Source organism: Bremia lactucae, linkage group LG2, assembly GCF_004359215.1.
Source record: "Bremia lactucae strain SF5 linkage group LG2, whole genome shotgun sequence".
NCBI classification, from domain to species: Eukaryota; Oomycota; class Peronosporomycetes; order Peronosporales; family Peronosporaceae; genus Bremia; species Bremia lactucae.
Genome location: NC_090611.1, coordinates 4,203,923 through 4,221,771, shown reverse-complemented (window position 1 = coordinate 4,221,771; position 17,849 = coordinate 4,203,923). Strand labels below are relative to the sequence as shown.

General features: G+C 45.5%; 2 protein-coding genes across 2 annotated transcripts; one reads left to right on the top strand and one right to left on the bottom strand.

The window, feature by feature from the left end:
- Positions 1-2,079: 2,079 nt before the first annotated feature.
- On the top strand, positions 2,080-5,380 carry CCR75_000796 (uncharacterized protein). Its single transcript, XM_067958902.1, has 2 exons — positions 2,080-2,503; positions 2,572-5,380. The coding sequence occupies exons 1-2, from the start codon at positions 2,129-2,131 to the stop codon at positions 5,290-5,292; spliced, it is 3,096 nt and encodes a 1,031-aa protein (XP_067822037.1). The 5' UTR covers positions 2,080-2,128; the 3' UTR covers positions 5,293-5,380.
- Positions 5,381-5,404: 24 nt separating this feature from the next.
- On the bottom strand, positions 5,405-6,025 carry CCR75_000797 (uncharacterized protein; the record flags this gene model as incomplete). Its single annotated transcript, XM_067958903.1, has 1 exon — positions 5,405-6,025. One exon carries the CDS (start codon positions 6,023-6,025, stop codon positions 5,405-5,407), a length of 621 nt encoding a protein of 206 aa, XP_067822036.1.
- Positions 6,026-17,849: the final 11,824 nt, after the last annotated feature.

Sequence of the window (17,849 nt, the reverse complement as noted above, 5' to 3'; positions counted from 1 at the left end):
GGTAATCCAAGGGTGACATAAAAAAATCATCTGATTCCAATACGATAAAATCATCATCGTACTGTGTACCCTTTAACGTGTATTGGATACCAACAGCACGGCTTTTAACTGTTACAGATGTGCCTGTTGCTAGGCGCACTGTCATCTTCGTTAGAGGTAAAAACGCGCTCAAAGAACTTGAGCCTGCGATCTTTTAGCGACTGGCGTCGAATGAAATTGTTCGACGCCCCTCAATCGTATAGAACCTTCAGTTGCAACTTATCTGTCCTTTCGATTTACAAGGTGATGAGATTGGCCTCATCACCTGGGACAGTCACACACAATCTTCGTGTGTGAGGAGCAACTTTTGACAAAAGGCCTGCAAATTCTTTTGACGCTGCTAGATCAGTAGTGCGCTCCGCACCTTCTGACCCCGACCGTTTTTTTGACGATACGCCTCGCCGTTGCGATTCCGTAACAGCGGCGGATCCGCTTCCTCTTTTATTCTCAGCGGCAGGTCTATCGTTTTCGCTCAGTGTCTCTAGGCACTGGGTGTATGGGGCGCTGCAGTCATAAGCGTAATGGCCCGTCATTTGACAGCGATTACACTTTGGCGAACATTTGTAACTCAAACAGCTAGGATTCTCGCCATCCATATGTGAGGTTCATTGGTTCGGGGTATCTGGCTTCTTGTCGTCTCGGTGGAAGATACGCACCCAAGTGGACAAAAGTCTATTTCAGGCTAAATCCCTCGTGTTCCGCTATAGAGATAGCTGGATTAGCGCCTCTAATTCAAGGTGGACAGGTGAATCTTGACGGGACCATCTGCAAGACGCTTGACTAACACAGTTCCTTTTGTCTGATCATCAATTGATTTATTCACGATACAACTCAAAAGATGTCGTCGATGGTAGGCGTGAAAGTAAATGTCACGCGTATTCTGCTTCAAATTCAGGAGCTCTGCTCGAGTTCTAAATTCGGCACATGGCGGCTTAAAGGTCACCTGAGCCGGATCGTATAGATTACATACGACTTATACACATATGGTTCGTGAAGCTTAAGCATTTATGCACAAGATTTGTCAGGTCCGGCCAAGTTGGACATTCAAACTTCACTTCCGTCGCATCGTCATCGGTGCGGCGAGCTTCTTTGGCATTTCCAATCGACGACTTATCTTAGCAATGAGTCGCCTTCCACTGCCTTGAACTAATCAACAAATATTCCGTAAGCATTTGAGTCGACGCGAATGCGTCGGCTTAGCAACAGCATGGAAATGCTGCTGACCGCTCAGCACCTATTCTCTCAACACTTTGCGTGCTGGGGGCCTTGCTGATGGAGCAAGGTTACCTTTTTTCGGGCCACGTCGAGCTCATGTTGTATGAACTCGGCGATAGACGTACGTTGTTCGTCTTTTTGTAAAGTGAACGAGACTGCGCATACGGCTGTCCTTTGAACGGACCAGAAAAAAATGCTATCAGATGTAACCAGGGACCTCTCCCTAGTCCCTTTTAGTTCTATTTAACCTGCACTGAAAACAGTGAATGTGGGTGCCTCCAATTATCTTTCGTACTCGACGTGCAAAGGATCTTAAAGGCCAATACTATAGGCTTAGTATAGGAAAACGTAAAAGTGCATAAATAATTTTAAGCTCTTACGTAACGATCTTCTTATCTGCCGATATTAATATACGCTAATATTAAATTATGTATTGCGACCCCTTGCGCACCGCTCATGGTGCGTCTAGCAGTGATTGGCGGGTTTGATCTAATTTTTAATTAATCAATCATTAGAAATGCTGTCGTATTGATTCAATAATACCAAATACGGCAGTATTGGATATATAAAGTAAAATATTAAATAAAAAAAATGTTTTTGTTTTCTCTTATCAGAATTTTTTAAATTATAATTCCTCTTATAGAAAACAATATTTATGTAACGGAACACGTAACGCCGCACAATTTATAAAGTCTCGGAAGCATGAGTAGAAAGGGCATCAGGTGATAAACTCGTTTTGGTGAAAAACCTCGCAAGTTGTAACCATTCGTACTAATAAGAGGTTTACGACATGGCTTCCATCCATCCGAGTGACGCTGGTCAATCAGACCAAAAGTAGCCAAATCGACCAAAGCTCTTCCTAATAATCGGATCGATGGACGTGGCCAGTTTGCACAATATCCTACTGCACACATTCAGCAACGATGAAGCTGCACGTAAAACCGCTGAGGAGGCTGTCGCGGGCCTGCATACCGTCCCCGGCTCGGTGCAGCTCCTCATCCAGATCACGGTCGAGACGAGCGTGACGCGCGAGATTCGCCAAGCTGCCGCCGTGTCCCTTAAGAATCTTGTTCAAAAGTACTGGGAGGGTGGAGATGGGCCCGAGGGTCAATTAATACAAGTCATTAGCCCAGCTGACAAGGTGCTGGGTCGCCAGAACGGTCTCGAGGCGCTGCTCGTGTCACAAGATTCGAGTATTCGCTCATTGTTGGCCGAGACGGTCGCATTCATCGCACGCTTTGACTTTCCTGTACGTTATGCGGCTTTGTGCAGATAGCCAAGGTTTTTAATAATTTATGAAACTGCTGTCTGTTGCAGGACTCGTGGCCGACGTTGCTTGACGAGATTTGCAAGAACATTCAAAGCGGGGAGGCGAGTCGCATTATTAACGCCCTCCTGGCGCTGCGACGTGTCGTCAAGAACTTTGAATACCGATCCGAAGACCGTCTGGCTTCACTCTTTCAGCTTGTGGAAGTGGTGTTTCCCATGCTTGAAAACATGATGGTGCAAATGCAAACGAATCACTCGATCGAGGCCGCGCACATGATGCACCTCATTTTGAAGACGTACTGGTCATGTGTGAAGACGAGTTTGCCCCCACACATTGCGCAGACGGAGAAAGTCGTGGCGTGGATGAATATCTTTCGCATGGTTATCGCTAAGCAATTGCCTGAAGCCAATGAAGGAGGTGAACCGACGGGTCAGCCTATAGATGAAGAAGAACGTGGCAATTGGCCCTGGTGGAAGCTAAAAAAGTGGTCTTTGCAGATTCTTTGTCGCTTTTACACACGCTATGGGAACCCCAAAAAAGCTGAAGAGGAATACATATCCATGTCTACTGTCTATCGCAACCAGATTGCTCCTGAGCTCTTGCCATGCGTCCTCGAGACGCTAGCGCTGCGCAAGAATGGACGATTCTGTACAGATCGTGTCGTGCAGCTTGCTCTTGTATTTCTACAAGAAGCCGTTGACTCGGCCGTGACGTACAGATTAATCAAACCCCATCTTGGGTTCTTATTATTTGACGTCATTCATCCTGTATTGTGTCTTACGCCAAAGGATTTGCAGCTATGGGCCGAAGACCCGCACGAGTTTGTGCGCAAGACCAATGACGTGTTTGAAGATTTTCTTGACCCTGTCTACGCTGCCTCGAACTTGCTCGCTGACTTGTGTACGAAACGTGGAAAAGACTGCTTACCAAACGTCTTGTCCTTTTACAATAACATATTAAGCACGTATTTGGCGAGTCCCGGTGACAAGAAGGACTACATTCAAAAAGACGCAGCGCTTCATGCTCTCTTTTCGCTCGATGGGGTGCTCACAAAGTCAAAAGCTCATAAAGATCAGGTCGAATCGATGATCATCACGCACATTCTACCAGAATTCAAGAATCCGCATGGATTTCTACGCTTGCGCGCTTGCAAAATCTTCTCTCGCAAGTACATTGAAGGCATCAAGTTTCAGGACGAGCAGACTTTGATCAGCATTGTCAATGGCATGCTTGACGCAATGTTTGATCCAGAATTACCTGTGCGAATCGAAGCTGCGAAGACCATTCGATTCGTCGTCATGTACCCTCATTCCGACACTGTCGTCGAAGTCTTGCGTCCACGTTTGCCACAAATTTTGGAGCAATTTTTCAGTCTGATGGACGAAATTGGCAACGACGAAGTAGTGGTCGCACTAGAGCATATAATCGATCGATTTTCATCCGAAATTGGTCCGTTTTCGCTACAGCTTGTGACCAAGTTTGTAGAATTTTTTGGTCAATTCACTGCCGTTGCCGAGGATGATGAAGATGCGTCGCTTGCTGCAGTATCGTGTCTTGATGCGATCAATACGATCCTATTGAGTATTCATAACCACCCGGAGCTATATGCACTATTGATCTCGACCCTTGCGCCGGTAATTCACAAGATTCTGACGGACTTTGATTATGTCGAATACATGGAAAGTGGCATCGATATCCTCGGGTCGCTGGCTTTCTACAGCCAAAAGATTGGTCCCGAGTTGTGGTCGCTCTTTCCGCTTATATTCATAAGCTTTAATGACTGGGCATCCGACTACTTGGCGAATTTTGTTCCGGTAATTGACAACTTTGTAGGCCGTGACATTGAAGGATTTCTCGCGGGCTCCGTGACAAATCCAGCTACAGGGGCCAATGTGCGGTACCTTGAATTGGTGTTTAACATGGCCAAGACGGTGTTTGATAGCTCGAGTGCACAGGAGATTGACCTCTGTGCTGCTTGTCGTCTTCTCTACTCGCTGTTGCACAATCTCTTTGGTAAAGTCGACGAATGCATACCATCGATCACGCTCATGGTGTGTAATAAGCTGTCGGAACCGCTCGTGGACTCGACGGCTCGCAATTTATTGGGCGTCTTTGGTAGTCTCTTGCATTACAACCCCGTGCTGACACTGGATAGTCTCACTCAATTGGGCGCAGCCGACGGGGTCCTTAAAATCTGGCTGAGTGACTTGTCTCGTTTCGACAATCACCTGGACCGTAAGCTTTTTGTTCTTGGCGCAATGTCGATCCTACGTGCGCCAGCAGACAAGATCCCAGCCGCTTTGTGTCCGCATATGAAGCAATTGATCCAAGCGGCTATGAAAGTGCTAGCCGAGTCGATTCACAATCCCGCTCCAGGTATCATCGATGGTGGCGAGGATGGTGCACTGGAGGGGGAGGAGGGAGAGCATCTTGAGGAGCTGCTGGAGAATGGTGGCTATGCTTCAAATGAAGACGCAGAGGATGTTGTGGATGATCAATACTATGCCATTTTGCGGCAATTGCGGGAGGAAGCAGAGGGTCAGTTTGGCTATGACGACGAGGGAGATGACGACTATATTAGTCTGTTGGATGAAGTGGATGAGGTGGAGTTTTTCTTGCACTCGTTGCAACACTTTGCCCAGACACACGCTTCGGAATACGTAGCTCTAGGTCTTGAGGCCGAAGTGACGACACAGCAAGCACTTGCGCTCTTTCAGGAAGAGCACGCGAAGAGGAAAAATGCGCAAGCTCAAAAGACGCAGCAGTAGCGCGGCCGAGTCTACATGTAGATACCATTATACTTTTCCGTGCTGTGATTGGGATGACAATAACAATTATTTTTTTAAAACGTATAGACTTTGGTTTGTAGGCGCAAACAATTCAAATTGTATTCCTTTCTTTCAGCATTAATCGATAAGCTTCAAAATCGAAGAGATCAGGCTTGTTGTTAAATTTATCGACGTGGTCGTAGAGTTTGTCGTCCTGGTAGCTTGTAAAAATTTGCTGAACTAATTGCTGCGACTCGCTTTTATCAAGCATATTAATGACATCGGCACGAACCAAAGTGATTTCTTTTTTCAGTAGCAAATCATCATACAGCGTGATCGCAACACACGGCGGCGCTGTGCCTGGGTTCTCCTTGAATGATTCTAGGTACGTGACGAGGAAGCACGATTGCTGGAATTGACACAACATGTTAAAAAACCCGTCTTGACGATACACAGGTAATATAGAATAAGGTGCGCTCTTAGCCCGCGTTACGAGAGCTTCGAACTCACTACCACGCAATGTGGTGGCAATTGCATCGTTCTTGTCGGCATGAAACTCCTCCCAAATGCTGCGAATCTTAGCTGCTTGCTCACTTTCCAGTAGCTCCAGCTTTACGATTTGCTCCAGCGAACGCGGCCCAGGGTATGAAAAGCCAGTAGAGGCTTTTCGGCTAGCCAAGTGACGGCGAACGAGCAGGGCGCCATGACGAAATTGAATTGCAATTGGTGACATTCGTTATTTTATATTTGGCCAAGCCTTTAATTTTTGCAAGCACCGATATTTAATAAATGAAATTTTCGATAAAATTAGTAGCTCTAAACGCCACCGTTTATATTGTGGCTGGTGGCGCAAGCAATCAGCAAACTTGTTTAATTGTTGCACCTCAATATTAATTAAACCAAAATAAAACTAGGTGTTTACTATTAACTGTGTAGCACGCAACCACCGAGTGCTTAGCCTTAAAATGATAGGCTCACCATGGCGCAACTATTATAATTCTCAGCTAAGTAAAGTGTTTAAGGGCAGAGATGCTCGAAATTCCAGAAAATGCTTGCTGCTTATGTAGAGCGACAGCGCCTTTTAAAATTCTTTTGACCTGTGAGCAATGTTGCCTGAGATGGCGTGCGCTTGTTGCATCGTCGTTTTTGCAGCCCTTGCCCCGTCCTTTCAATGTACTCAAATGCTAACGGATCACGTTTGATATTCTTTGATCCTTTTGGCCGTCCACATGTAGCTACTGAGGCCGGATGATTTATCGATGTGCTTGAAATAGATGCGAGTTTATTGGGATCTTGCTCCAGGAGGCGTTGCATATGAAGGCAAGCCTAAATGATGCTCTTGCAACTTGGCTATTATGTCCGAAAGTCTTATCATATCGTGTAGAGAGGTATCGCAGGGTGCAGGAAGGGACTTTTAGGCTTGTTAAGCCACCAGTGCTGGTGACAATGATATTTCTGCAATCTAATTCCATCTTTTGCAGCTTTCGGATGGGATGGGAGCCCGGCAATCCTTTGGTGTTTGTAAAAATTCCAGTGCACTCATCATTGTACTTCTTTGATAGAGCCTTTTGAGACTGCTTAAGAACCTAGGCAGGAAGCAAAATGTGGTCAGTTCACATGTATTTGCTTTTGTGCTGTACGAAAGTGAATGCCAAAGTTAGTTATGCGTACTTCGTACAACGCATGATGCGATTCTTTCTGTTCTCATTTGTCCAGAAGCTCTAACCAAGGCGGATGACAATGTGGGGACGATTGCACGCAACTTTTCTACTGATTCGTTGACGCTGCTGTCGAGCTGCAAGTGCTAATTTATCATAAACTGTTGCCAAGTTACCCGTTGAGACTGCGTTTCATTTTTTTAGAGTTGCATGTCTCGCTTAAACGCGAGATGTAGCAAAATTACCAAAATGATTCAATTTTTTGTCCACGCAAGAATGATTTTTTCTGTATGCACAATCGATTTAAATAGCAAATATGCATAGCCAGTCTCATTTTTAGCATCCAGTTATCTTCGAATTACGTTACAGTGGCTAAGTGATACAGCTCGCACCTCTTGTGTAAGAAATTTTAGTCTTCATCCTTGAGAAATGCTTTTTAGTATTTGTCAGCACGTTCTTATAAATATGCCATTTGCAAATATTTTTTTTTGCTAGAGGTAGAATGAGTAAGTTTGCCACAATGAATGCCAAATACCCGTCAGTGACAATGACATAGACCCAGCGATTCTGTCTTGAAAAACAAGCCTCGTTTGTTGAAGTGCCCAGATGTAATCGTTTTCTGATTCGTGTCGCAAGAATATATACTAAAGGGAATATGACTGTTTTGCGCATGCACACCCATGCCATGAAGCAGTGGCATTAAGAACCTGGAGAATTGTTTTGTCCGCTCGTAGCACAAAAACATATATTATGGAAACAATTTACTCACCTGTTGATTCTGTATGTCGAATCCACTATAAGAACGCCTCCTAAAAAAGTCATTATCTGTCGACATGCAAGGCTTTGTTGCAATTAAGAGGCGTGTGAGTTTATTCGACGATTGCTCTCAATAAAATTCATGCCGAATTGCAATTTCCTCCAGTGTTTCTAGTGCTTCAAGAGAGAAATGCCCGAGGAGAATTTTTTCTCGTTGTTTTTTTATACTGTAAATATATTGCCCAGTGGCTAGAAAAGCAGGATCTGGATGCATCATGGTGCTCAAATTTAATCGAAAGGTGCCTCACCTTTCGAAAAGTCCAAAATCTGCTGCTTCTGCAACAGTTTAAGGCCCTGGTTTCCAAAAATGCTGCAAGATTATCGGTTGCCTTATGGTTGTGTGTTGCAACAACCACACTTACATTCCATTCTTGACCAGCATTTCAATTCAGTCAGTGACTGCTCAGAGCAGGTAAGAAGCCTTTTTGATGTTTGGTGTGCCCTTGCTTATGTACCCACCACCCCAAGCGCAAGTAAGCGACACCTTTCTAGCTTTTCGGTATTGTCGGCCTTCGTGTGTAATTTTTTCGTTGAATGAACGTTTTGCCACTAAACAATTTGAGTGCCTCCTCCGCATGATAGAGACCGAGTATCAATGTTGGCGGACTTGTAGCGATGCACACCCCTGAAATAAACGCAAAATATTTACATTGTAAACGGGGGTGGCAATAGTTTCCTTAGTATTATTATTAATTTTTATTATTTTTGAGGATATAAAAGGGTGTGTGTGTGGCCATACCACTTCCATTATTTTTACTTTATATTTCCAATATTACCAAATTTGGTTATATTGATGCAGCATGACAACAGTTCTGTCGATTGGTGATTTAAGTCACAATCACCTAGCAATCGTTATTAGACAAGATTGGGCGGTGCGCAAGAAGGCGCTATGCACAGTTGGATTTAGAGCCACTAGATAAGAAAATCGTTTCGAAGGAACTTTATGTATCAATAAAGTTTTATATTCTCCCTATACTAAAGCCTTAGTATTGACATGAGTAGCTAAGACTTCTTAGCTGCTTAAAACCTCCCCTCTGCACGTCCGTGTACGTGAAGTATCGAGGCACCCTACCTTCATTTTACTCGGTGTAGGTTGGCTAGTACTGTTATCAGTCTTATTGAAAGGTGCCCTGTTCAAGAGGTAGTACTTGTAATTGGGCACGCTTCGGTTGGTGAATCATCGTTGTGGCACATTTACTTTATAAACAAAATACCCTTTTGTTCTTATCAAATAGTTTATCACTAAAATCCTATTTATTAATGTGGCAGCTACCATATATAAACCTGGCAACCAATTTTGTTTAGTCGGGGTAAGGTTTTAAATTCAAACAATAAACTAAAATTAAGTCCCCATTTTGATCTAACAGCGTTTTTTTAGTGCCTTCCTAAGCTTTCTAAGGTATTTACTATTTACCACCTGCTTCTACGAATCCCTGAATCCCTTGAGCTATAATTGAATAAGCTCTACGAGCTTGTACAACTCACTGAGTTGTCGACCCCATTAACTCTATAGAATTGAGTGAATCTCTGCGTCTATAAGTCTTTCTCTGACTTAAGGAGCGAGGTAGCTCCGCTACACCTGGTAGCACTCGTAGTCAATCTACGCCTGAGTCTTTAAGACTCATCTTCCTCGAGGATAAAGCACTCACTTAACTTTGGGGGGCACGTCGTGTTGATTTTGACGAGCTTAAAACCTTGTTTGGGCCGGATCATATCGATCACATTATATCTCAGGACCCAGAGGTCCTGGAAGCCAGGCTTGAAGCCGCTATGCAATATTAGGCTTTATTAATAGGGCAAGTCCAAGACCACTTGGCGGCATCTATGCTAACTAGGTACATCACTGTACCTGACTCCGAGCCCAAGGCTATATATCCGTAAATATGAGAGAAAATAGACATGGCCATATCTTCGGCCATGGTCCAAACCGAGCAGCATAAGGTGGCCCTGTGGCGTCTCGCCAGGGTGAACGTATCCTAGCGGTCCAGGAGCGAGCTCGTTTTGCTACCATGTAAAAACCCATTGCCAGAAGTGGTTCTATTAATCATCTTCATGAAAGATCTTAATGTGGGTGTTGTCCAAACGGAGCTATATCATTCCCATCCCGCTACTTTCGAAGCAGCTAATGACATTGCGTTAAACGCAGAATACGACTATAAGTACTGCTCACGGGTACCATATTATCTCCTCGAGCACATCGGGTTTGTCCAACAGAATAGAACCCATGGACCTCAGAGGACTCGCTCAGGAGGACGATGAATTACAAGCTGTACAACAGCCTCGTAACATTTGTAGATGTTTCAAATGCGGGAGCACTAAGCATTTACGCCCGGCTTGTTCATTGCGTAATCTGCGCAAAGCTCGACAGAGCAACAATCCCGACCTATATATCAGGAATCTGGTACACTGCGGGAATTCGATACCTAGTAGGGGCGGGCGCCCTGTTGAAACTCTAAGAGGTGAGAGTAAACAGGACCTAGCCCCAATTAGTTCTGTGAGTAACGGTACGGGGCGAGTACAAGCCTGGCTTGTTAGTCGCTCAGGCGACTGTAAAGGACTTTGATAAGCCATGGTCAATTTTAATTGACGGAGGCTCGAAGCGTTTAAAGACTGCAAAGGGACAGGGTAAAAGAGGGGCCGGCTCAAGGATAAGTGAACGCTTCGAAGGCAATTGCGTTGCTTCCGGAAATTCGACGATAGACATGCTGCACATACGGTGTAAGGCCTATCTCATATTTAAGGGCGCTGACACCATGTTCAGGCATAAGGATCTGATAGAACCCATCCATTAAGCATCTTGCAATTATGCTTGACGTCTTTCCCTTAAAGGAAATTAGCGATATGCTGAGGCGCTTAAAAGCATGACGGTGATATAATTACTGTTCGCTTAGCTACTGAGACTCGTGTCAATGTTCCGAAAGTTTTGTTGAGCTTAGATATAAAATTCTGGACTTAGGCAGTGTGGAACGCTGTCTCGTCCTAATTTGGATTCAATATGGTCTCATCTTTGGTATGGCCTGGCTTGAACTCCATGAGCCATTGATCGATTGGAGGTCTAAGACCTTAAGCGCAACGAGCAATGTTCCTAGCAAAGCTTTGGAGAGTCATGAACCCACATTTGCTAGGCAACAAATGCGCTATGGCGCGAGCCCACTGACCAAATTTGTCAGTGTAACGGCAATGATGAAATCACTAACTTTGAGCTCAGCTCAGAAAAAGGGGTGGAACAGCACGTACTCCGTGGAGTGACACTCCTTGCGATAACGAATGACTGAGTGCTGAAAGCATTGTGCGTCTAGGGCCGAGTCATTGAGAGTGTATTTCTGAGCTACGTGGAGTGGCACGTCTAAGTCCACCGAGTGTGGTCGGCCGAGGTGGCACCATACTGAGTGTACTATTGGCAATTTGCCTAGGCATTCCGGGTCAGACCCTTCTAATGCACGTGAGGTGACACGTACACGATTACTGGACAATTACATAATCCTTGTCGAACGTCGGATTGAATAGCAGCTTTGGTACAGAGCAATAAAAGTGGGAAACGTGGGAATGTGGATCTTTTAGCCTCTGAGAGGCGTAATGTCTCGACTCCGAGACAGCAGAGACGCGAAGAGTCTGTGGCGTCACAAATTGACACGAGCGAGCAGTTGCATACGCTTGTAAGCGGTGCGACCAGTAACATCGAAGGGAAAGTTACCCTTGATGCAATCCCTTCGTTTCATGCTCTTTAAGGGCTAGACGAAATGTCTGTTGATGAGTTCGGCCGAGCCTGAAAGGCTGGTGACTTATCTAAGATGGTGGTGATTCGACCAAATATTACGGTAAACTCATCACCGCTTCTGAAGTAAGCCGTCCTGGTGGACACAAAAGATGCACTTAATTCGCGAAGTGGATCATCGATCCTTAAAGATTTCATATATCCATTTTGTTCCTTGGTTAAGGAGTTCCAAGATGTGATATGTACCAATCCACCATCGGCTTTACCTCCAGATAGAGATGCCCGTCATGAATTTGACTTGGTTTCTGGAACCAAATGCAGTAGTAACCTTTACCATGGGAGCAGTATGACGTCATTGACGATTTGTTCCATGCTAAGCACGAGGCTGGAATGGTACGCGAGAGTAAAATTCCCATTCGACACCGAGAAATTGTGTCAAATAGCCAAGTCGTAAATGGCGCATTGTACATGCTTAAAATAAGCTTAGTGCTGCCACTATGCCAGCGCAAACCCCCGTTCCTAAAAAGGATGTTATATAGAACAATATGAATTAGCACCCCAAGCGGTATGCAATGGTAGTGGTTGGTCATACCACAAGGGTGTCCAGTGCCCCGACTTGATCAAATCGTCTACACCGATATCCGTCATTAGTGTGTATCACACTATTCACGAAGCACTTTAAAACCATGTGCATCATATGAATAGTGTGTAACACATTATTGACGAATACACTCTATTCATAGGATAATATGAGTAGTGAGTTACACATTATTAAAATACACCTTGATTAATGTGTGTTAGGTTCAGTGCCGGATATTTCATATATAATGCGCAAACAATGTTGAGTTGGGGTCAGCTTGATGGGATACGCTCAATGCAAAGAAGCACAGCTTCTCCATCAAAATGATCTCGATCCTTGTTCACAATCGCCTGCAGTTCAGGTGATAGCTGAGCAGTATGCCACTGCCCGATCACATCCAAGGATAGACCACATCTGATCATGGCCTTGCGCGCGTAAGACCAGCCAGTGGCATCCGTCATTGCGTTTACTCGGCTAACCGATTCTGCTGCCATCTTGAGGAAGAACATCTTGCCAGGGTTTTTAATAGCCCTCGACACATTAGTTGATCGCCCTGATTTTTATTTCTCCCAAAGTGTCGTCCTCTCGACCTTAATCTTGGATATAACAAAGTCGCACGGCTGCACCTTGTCTGTGGCGCATGCTACAAGCTTGCGTATGCTAGCACCAATGCGGTTCCGACAATCCTGCACCTCGAGGTCGTCATTGTTTCCTCCATAGTTGTCTACATAAATAACGCGCTTGTGCTCGGGCATGTTGATGGCAGGGAAATTACATCACTGAGCGCGAGGCTCATTCAGCCACTCCAACCAAACCTTTTCGTCATGAAGCCTTTCTTAGCTGATCTACAGGAGACGCTATGAACATCATCTGGCACACCGCGGATGGGATAGGAGCAGTCCTTGTTCTGAAAGACCAGAAATGGGGAGCAAATTGTAGCGCCTGGGCAATCTATGTCCCTCATGGCATAGATCTCAAGTTGAAAATACTTCACGAGCTCCATGATGTACCATCGAGTGAGCATCTGGGCCGTGAAAAAATATTTTTACGAGTGCCAGAATAAATTTCCATGACCACAGCTACAAAACGATGGGGACAACGATAGCTCCTGCAGTCAGTGTCAGCGCATTTAGCCTGCACCGTCCAGCAGTGCCCTCATTGAAGCCGCTGACGATTCCAACGGATTGTTGGAGAGTTGGTCAGTCTGAACTTCATGTTTGGCATGCCGCTGACCACACGGTCGGACGGGGCTCGTCGTCTTCGTAGACAGACTGAGCATAATGGTGCATTCAACACCATGTAAAACATCGATCACAGGCAAGGAGGCAACTCTCTTGTTTCTGAATCCTATATATCGACTACACAGGATGCCCGCATAGTATCGGACCGCAATCAGCATTTACTTCTGGTTTTTGGCGACATGTGTTTGTGATGCTTGGTAGCAAGCTCCACGTGTCGACCGCAGATCATCCCTAGACCAATGATCAAACGGAACGTCCCAATCGGGTCGTGGTGGATGTATTACGCACGATAGCGACTCTCAAGGAATGGAGCAAACAATTGCCCTTTGTGGAGGTCGCTATCAAAAAAGTGTCCACGCCAGTACGGGTGAGACACCGTTTTATATTAACGGACTGCGCCATCCTCGGACGCCAGTCTCTTAATACGCAGCCCGAGTCTTAGTGGGGAAGGGCCCCTCAATACGCTCGGTGCAAAAGAGGGACACCGTTTCGTCAATATGACGATAATTGGCGAGGGTATCATGTCAACGACGAAACTTACCCTAGTAACCCTGCTGGTTGAGCAGTCAGTATAAATTCACGGTAAGGAATGTCTGTGCTCCCAAACAATGACGATGATTCGTTATCTATAACTACGTCCTATGACTGGCCTCTCGGCGGTCTCATCGGCGAGTTTGATGCCAACACACAAAAGTCCGTGACGGGATGTCAAGCGCACAGGACAACAATAACAATATGCAGACCAAAATGGTCATAAAAACAATGAGCGTTTTATAGTGGGAGAAAAAAGTACGGTTAAGGTTTGCTACCCTAACTTTAAACGCGCTGCCATCACCTCATAGTACTGATGAGCACAGCGAGCTAATAAGAAACGATGATGGCGCTTTATCGCTCATCCAAACTTCACCAATTGCTCACAACATGGAGGTACCCAATGTTGTGAAGGCCAACTTGCTTACGTAAGCAAAGCAGCTGTCTCGTCGTCTACGGTAGCTAAAGCAGCGACCGTTCGTGAGAGCCTCTCAGTTGGGTACAACCACAACACTGTCGTTCAGGCCATCATTCACAATGGGTCTGACGCAGAAGATCCTGAGCGTAAAGCTTCACCGACGGCATCTGAGTGTGTCCAGTCGGTGTCACAGGCCAGTCGTATTAAATGTGGCTATGTGACTGGTGGCATACCACTGATGCCACTGACGCCAACATGTAACGGATACGTTTCTGTCCGGGTAGTGAGGTGTGAGGATTGGGGTGTGCAATAATGTGTCACTATAGTCAGGGTGTAGAAGGCGCGTCCGTCTCAAACCAGGAGTAGACATTGGGACATTGTCGTAGGACAATGCATCAAGGTCTCTAAGGAAGGGTGGATCGCCCCAGGCTGGATAACAGAGCAGGGAAAAATTCTCGCTTCTGGTAGTGAGGGGATCTCGTGCTAGAATTCTGACGTGACGCACAATCGCTAAAATACCGCAATTCGAAAATCTCACGTTTTATAACGTTTGTCGCACAAATCATCTACCGCTAATCAATCATACCCAAAGTACTTTGCTACATATCGTCTTTTTTCTAAATCGAAGCAACACTTCCTGCAAAATTATCAAATTGTGAGACCTTTTTGTAGGCAAGTGTAAAGCAGGCAATTATTACTAGTACTTGATTAATCAAGGACTATTATTGTACGAGTGATAAATTTTGGCCGAGCCGCAAAGGCAAAAGGGGGTATATTGGGCAAGTAAGCTATTTGTGAGTGGATCTATTTCGTAGCTGTCCATCCCTATCAACGTTGCTGGCCATCGCCCCTATTGACCATTCACCCGTAGCCTTGTTGTTTCCCATCAGGTGCGTGGTGTAGCAACAAAAACGAGGGCGACCGCTGAACGGGCCATGTTGAAACAGATCTTTCTACGAACTATTGTTCTATCCGCTTGCGTGCCGTACCGCTCGACTTTCAGTCAGACAATTCTAGCAGTGTCCTATCAGCCCAAACTATTCGAAGTCAAATTTCAGCATCTTTAACGAGCTATCTGAATTAAGCGGTATAATCTCGCTACTCGTTTATATAAAGTAAAACGACGTCTTCTATTGTGAAAAACATTATTTCGAGAAGGTTTGGCTCCGGTGTATAGTAAGCAGCAGCTAATGATTATCTGTCACAATTTTTAACATAGATTTGGACCTCAAACATGTGCCCCAAACCAGGACTACTAGGCCAAACGACATACGTTAGGCTGGAAAGTTACGTCTTATACAGATCCATAGCATCAACAAGTAGCCAATCAACCACAATATCATTCTTAACGTATTTATCTCTCAACAATGCACATTGATAGCTGCTTGTTGTTGAAAAGCCTCCATTGAGTAAAGAAAGCACAGCGAAAAAAGGATGATTCTTGAGTTGGGCCTTATCTCGGGATATTGGGCTCTTGCCGCATAGTTTATATCTTTTCCTCACAGCCAATTATTTCTCACCATTCTCATGGCCTTAAATCTCATCTACAAGTAACTGCTGAAGCTAAGATTCAGCAGCCGCAAAATCGCCTTCTGACATAGAATGCATCCACTGACTCGTCGAATGACAATAAGTAAAGCTTTGGTCGTCACTGCAAAAACAAGAAACGAGCTACAAAAATTAGGGCACTCTCGGCGGACTTTTGTTGAAACTGATTGCCGAGCTCAAGTCGCGATTTAGTCACAATTAACTTGACCACGACATAGAAAGCACCTTTGTTACTAAAGCTGAATCAAAAACGACCTTACAGCTGCCAAGATAGAACCCACNAGCACAGCTTCTCCATCAAAATGATCTCGATCCTTGTTCACAATCGCCTGCAGTTCAGGTGATAGCTGAGCAGTATGCCACTGCCCGATCACATCCAAGGATAGACCACATCTGATCATGGCCTTGCGCGCGTAAGACCAGCCAGTGGCATCCGTCATTGCGTTTACTCGGCTAACCGATTCTGCTGCCATCTTGAGGAAGAACATCTTGCCAGGGTTTTTAATAGCCCTCGACACATTAGTTGATCGCCCTGATTTTTATTTCTCCCAAAGTGTCGTCCTCTCGACCTTAATCTTGGATATAACAAAGTCGCACGGCTGCACCTTGTCTGTGGCGCATGCTACAAGCTTGCGTATGCTAGCACCAATGCGGTTCCGACAATCCTGCACCTCGAGGTCGTCATTGTTTCCTCCATAGTTGTCTACATAAATAACGCGCTTGTGCTCGGGCATGTTGATGGCAGGGAAATTACATCACTGAGCGCGAGGCTCATTCAGCCACTCCAACCAAACCTTTTCGTCATGAAGCCTTTCTTAGCTGATCTACAGGAGACGCTATGAACATCATCTGGCACACCGCGGATGGGATAGGAGCAGTCCTTGTTCTGAAAGACCAGAAATGGGGAGCAAATTGTAGCGCCTGGGCAATCTATGTCCCTCATGGCATAGATCTCAAGTTGAAAATACTTCACGAGCTCCATGATGTACCATCGAGTGAGCATCTGGGCCGTGAAAAAATATTTTTACGAGTGCCAGAATAAATTTTCATGGCCACAGCTACAACGATGGGGACAACGATAGCTCCTGCAGTCAGTGCCAGCGCATTTAGCCTGCACCGTCTAGCAGTGCCCTCATTGAAGCCGCTGACGATTCCAACGGATTGTTGGAGAGTTGGTCAGTCTGAACTTCATGTTTGGCATGCCGCTGACCACACGGTCGGACGGGGCTCGTCGTCTTCGTAGACAGACTGAGCATAATGGTGCATTCAACACCATGTAAAACATCGATCACAGGCAAGGAGGCAACTCTCTTGTTTCTGAATCCTATATATCGACTACACAGGATGCCCGCATAGTATCGGACCGCAATCAGCATTCACTTCTGGTTTTTGGCGGTTAATATAAAACGGTGTCTCACCCGTACTGGCGTGGACACTTTTTTGATAGCGACCTCCACAAAGGGCAATTGTTTGCTCCATTCCTTGAGAGTCGCTATCGTGCGTAATACATCCACCACGACCCGATTGGGACGTTCCATTTGATCATTGGTCTAGGGATGATCTGCGGTCGACATGTGGAGCTTGCTACCAAGCATCACAAACACATGTATCCTCGGACGCCAGTCTCTTTATACGCAGCCCGAGTCTTAGTGGGGAAGGGCCCCTCAATACGCTCGGTGCAAAAGAGGGACACCGTTTCGTCAATATGACGATAATTGGCGAGGGTATCATGTCAACGACGAAACTTACCCTAGTAACCCTGCTGGTTGAGCAGTCAGTATAAATTCACGGTAAGGAATGTCTGTGCTCCCAAACAATGACGATGATTCGTTATCTATAACTACGTCCTATGACTGGCCTCTCGGCGGTCTCATCGGCGAGTTTGATGCCAACACACAAAAGTCCGTGACGGGATGTCAAGCGCACAGGACAACAATAACAATATGCAGACCAAAATGGTCATAAAAACAATGAGCGTTTTATAGTGGGAGAAAAAAGTACGGTTAAGGTTTGCTACCCTAACTTTAAACGCGCTGCCATCACCTCATAG

What these genes read in the sequence shown, in the direction of transcription:
- CCR75_000796 (XM_067958902.1), top strand. Translation starts at nt 2,129, where the DNA reads ATGGACGTGGCCAGTTTGCACAATATCCTACTGCACACATTCAGCAAC. An exon ending in TCGCACGCTTTGACTTTCCT is followed by an intron (nt 2,504 to 2,571) that starts GTACGTTATGCG and finishes TGTCTGTTGCAG; the next exon opens with GACTCGTGGCCGACGTTGCT.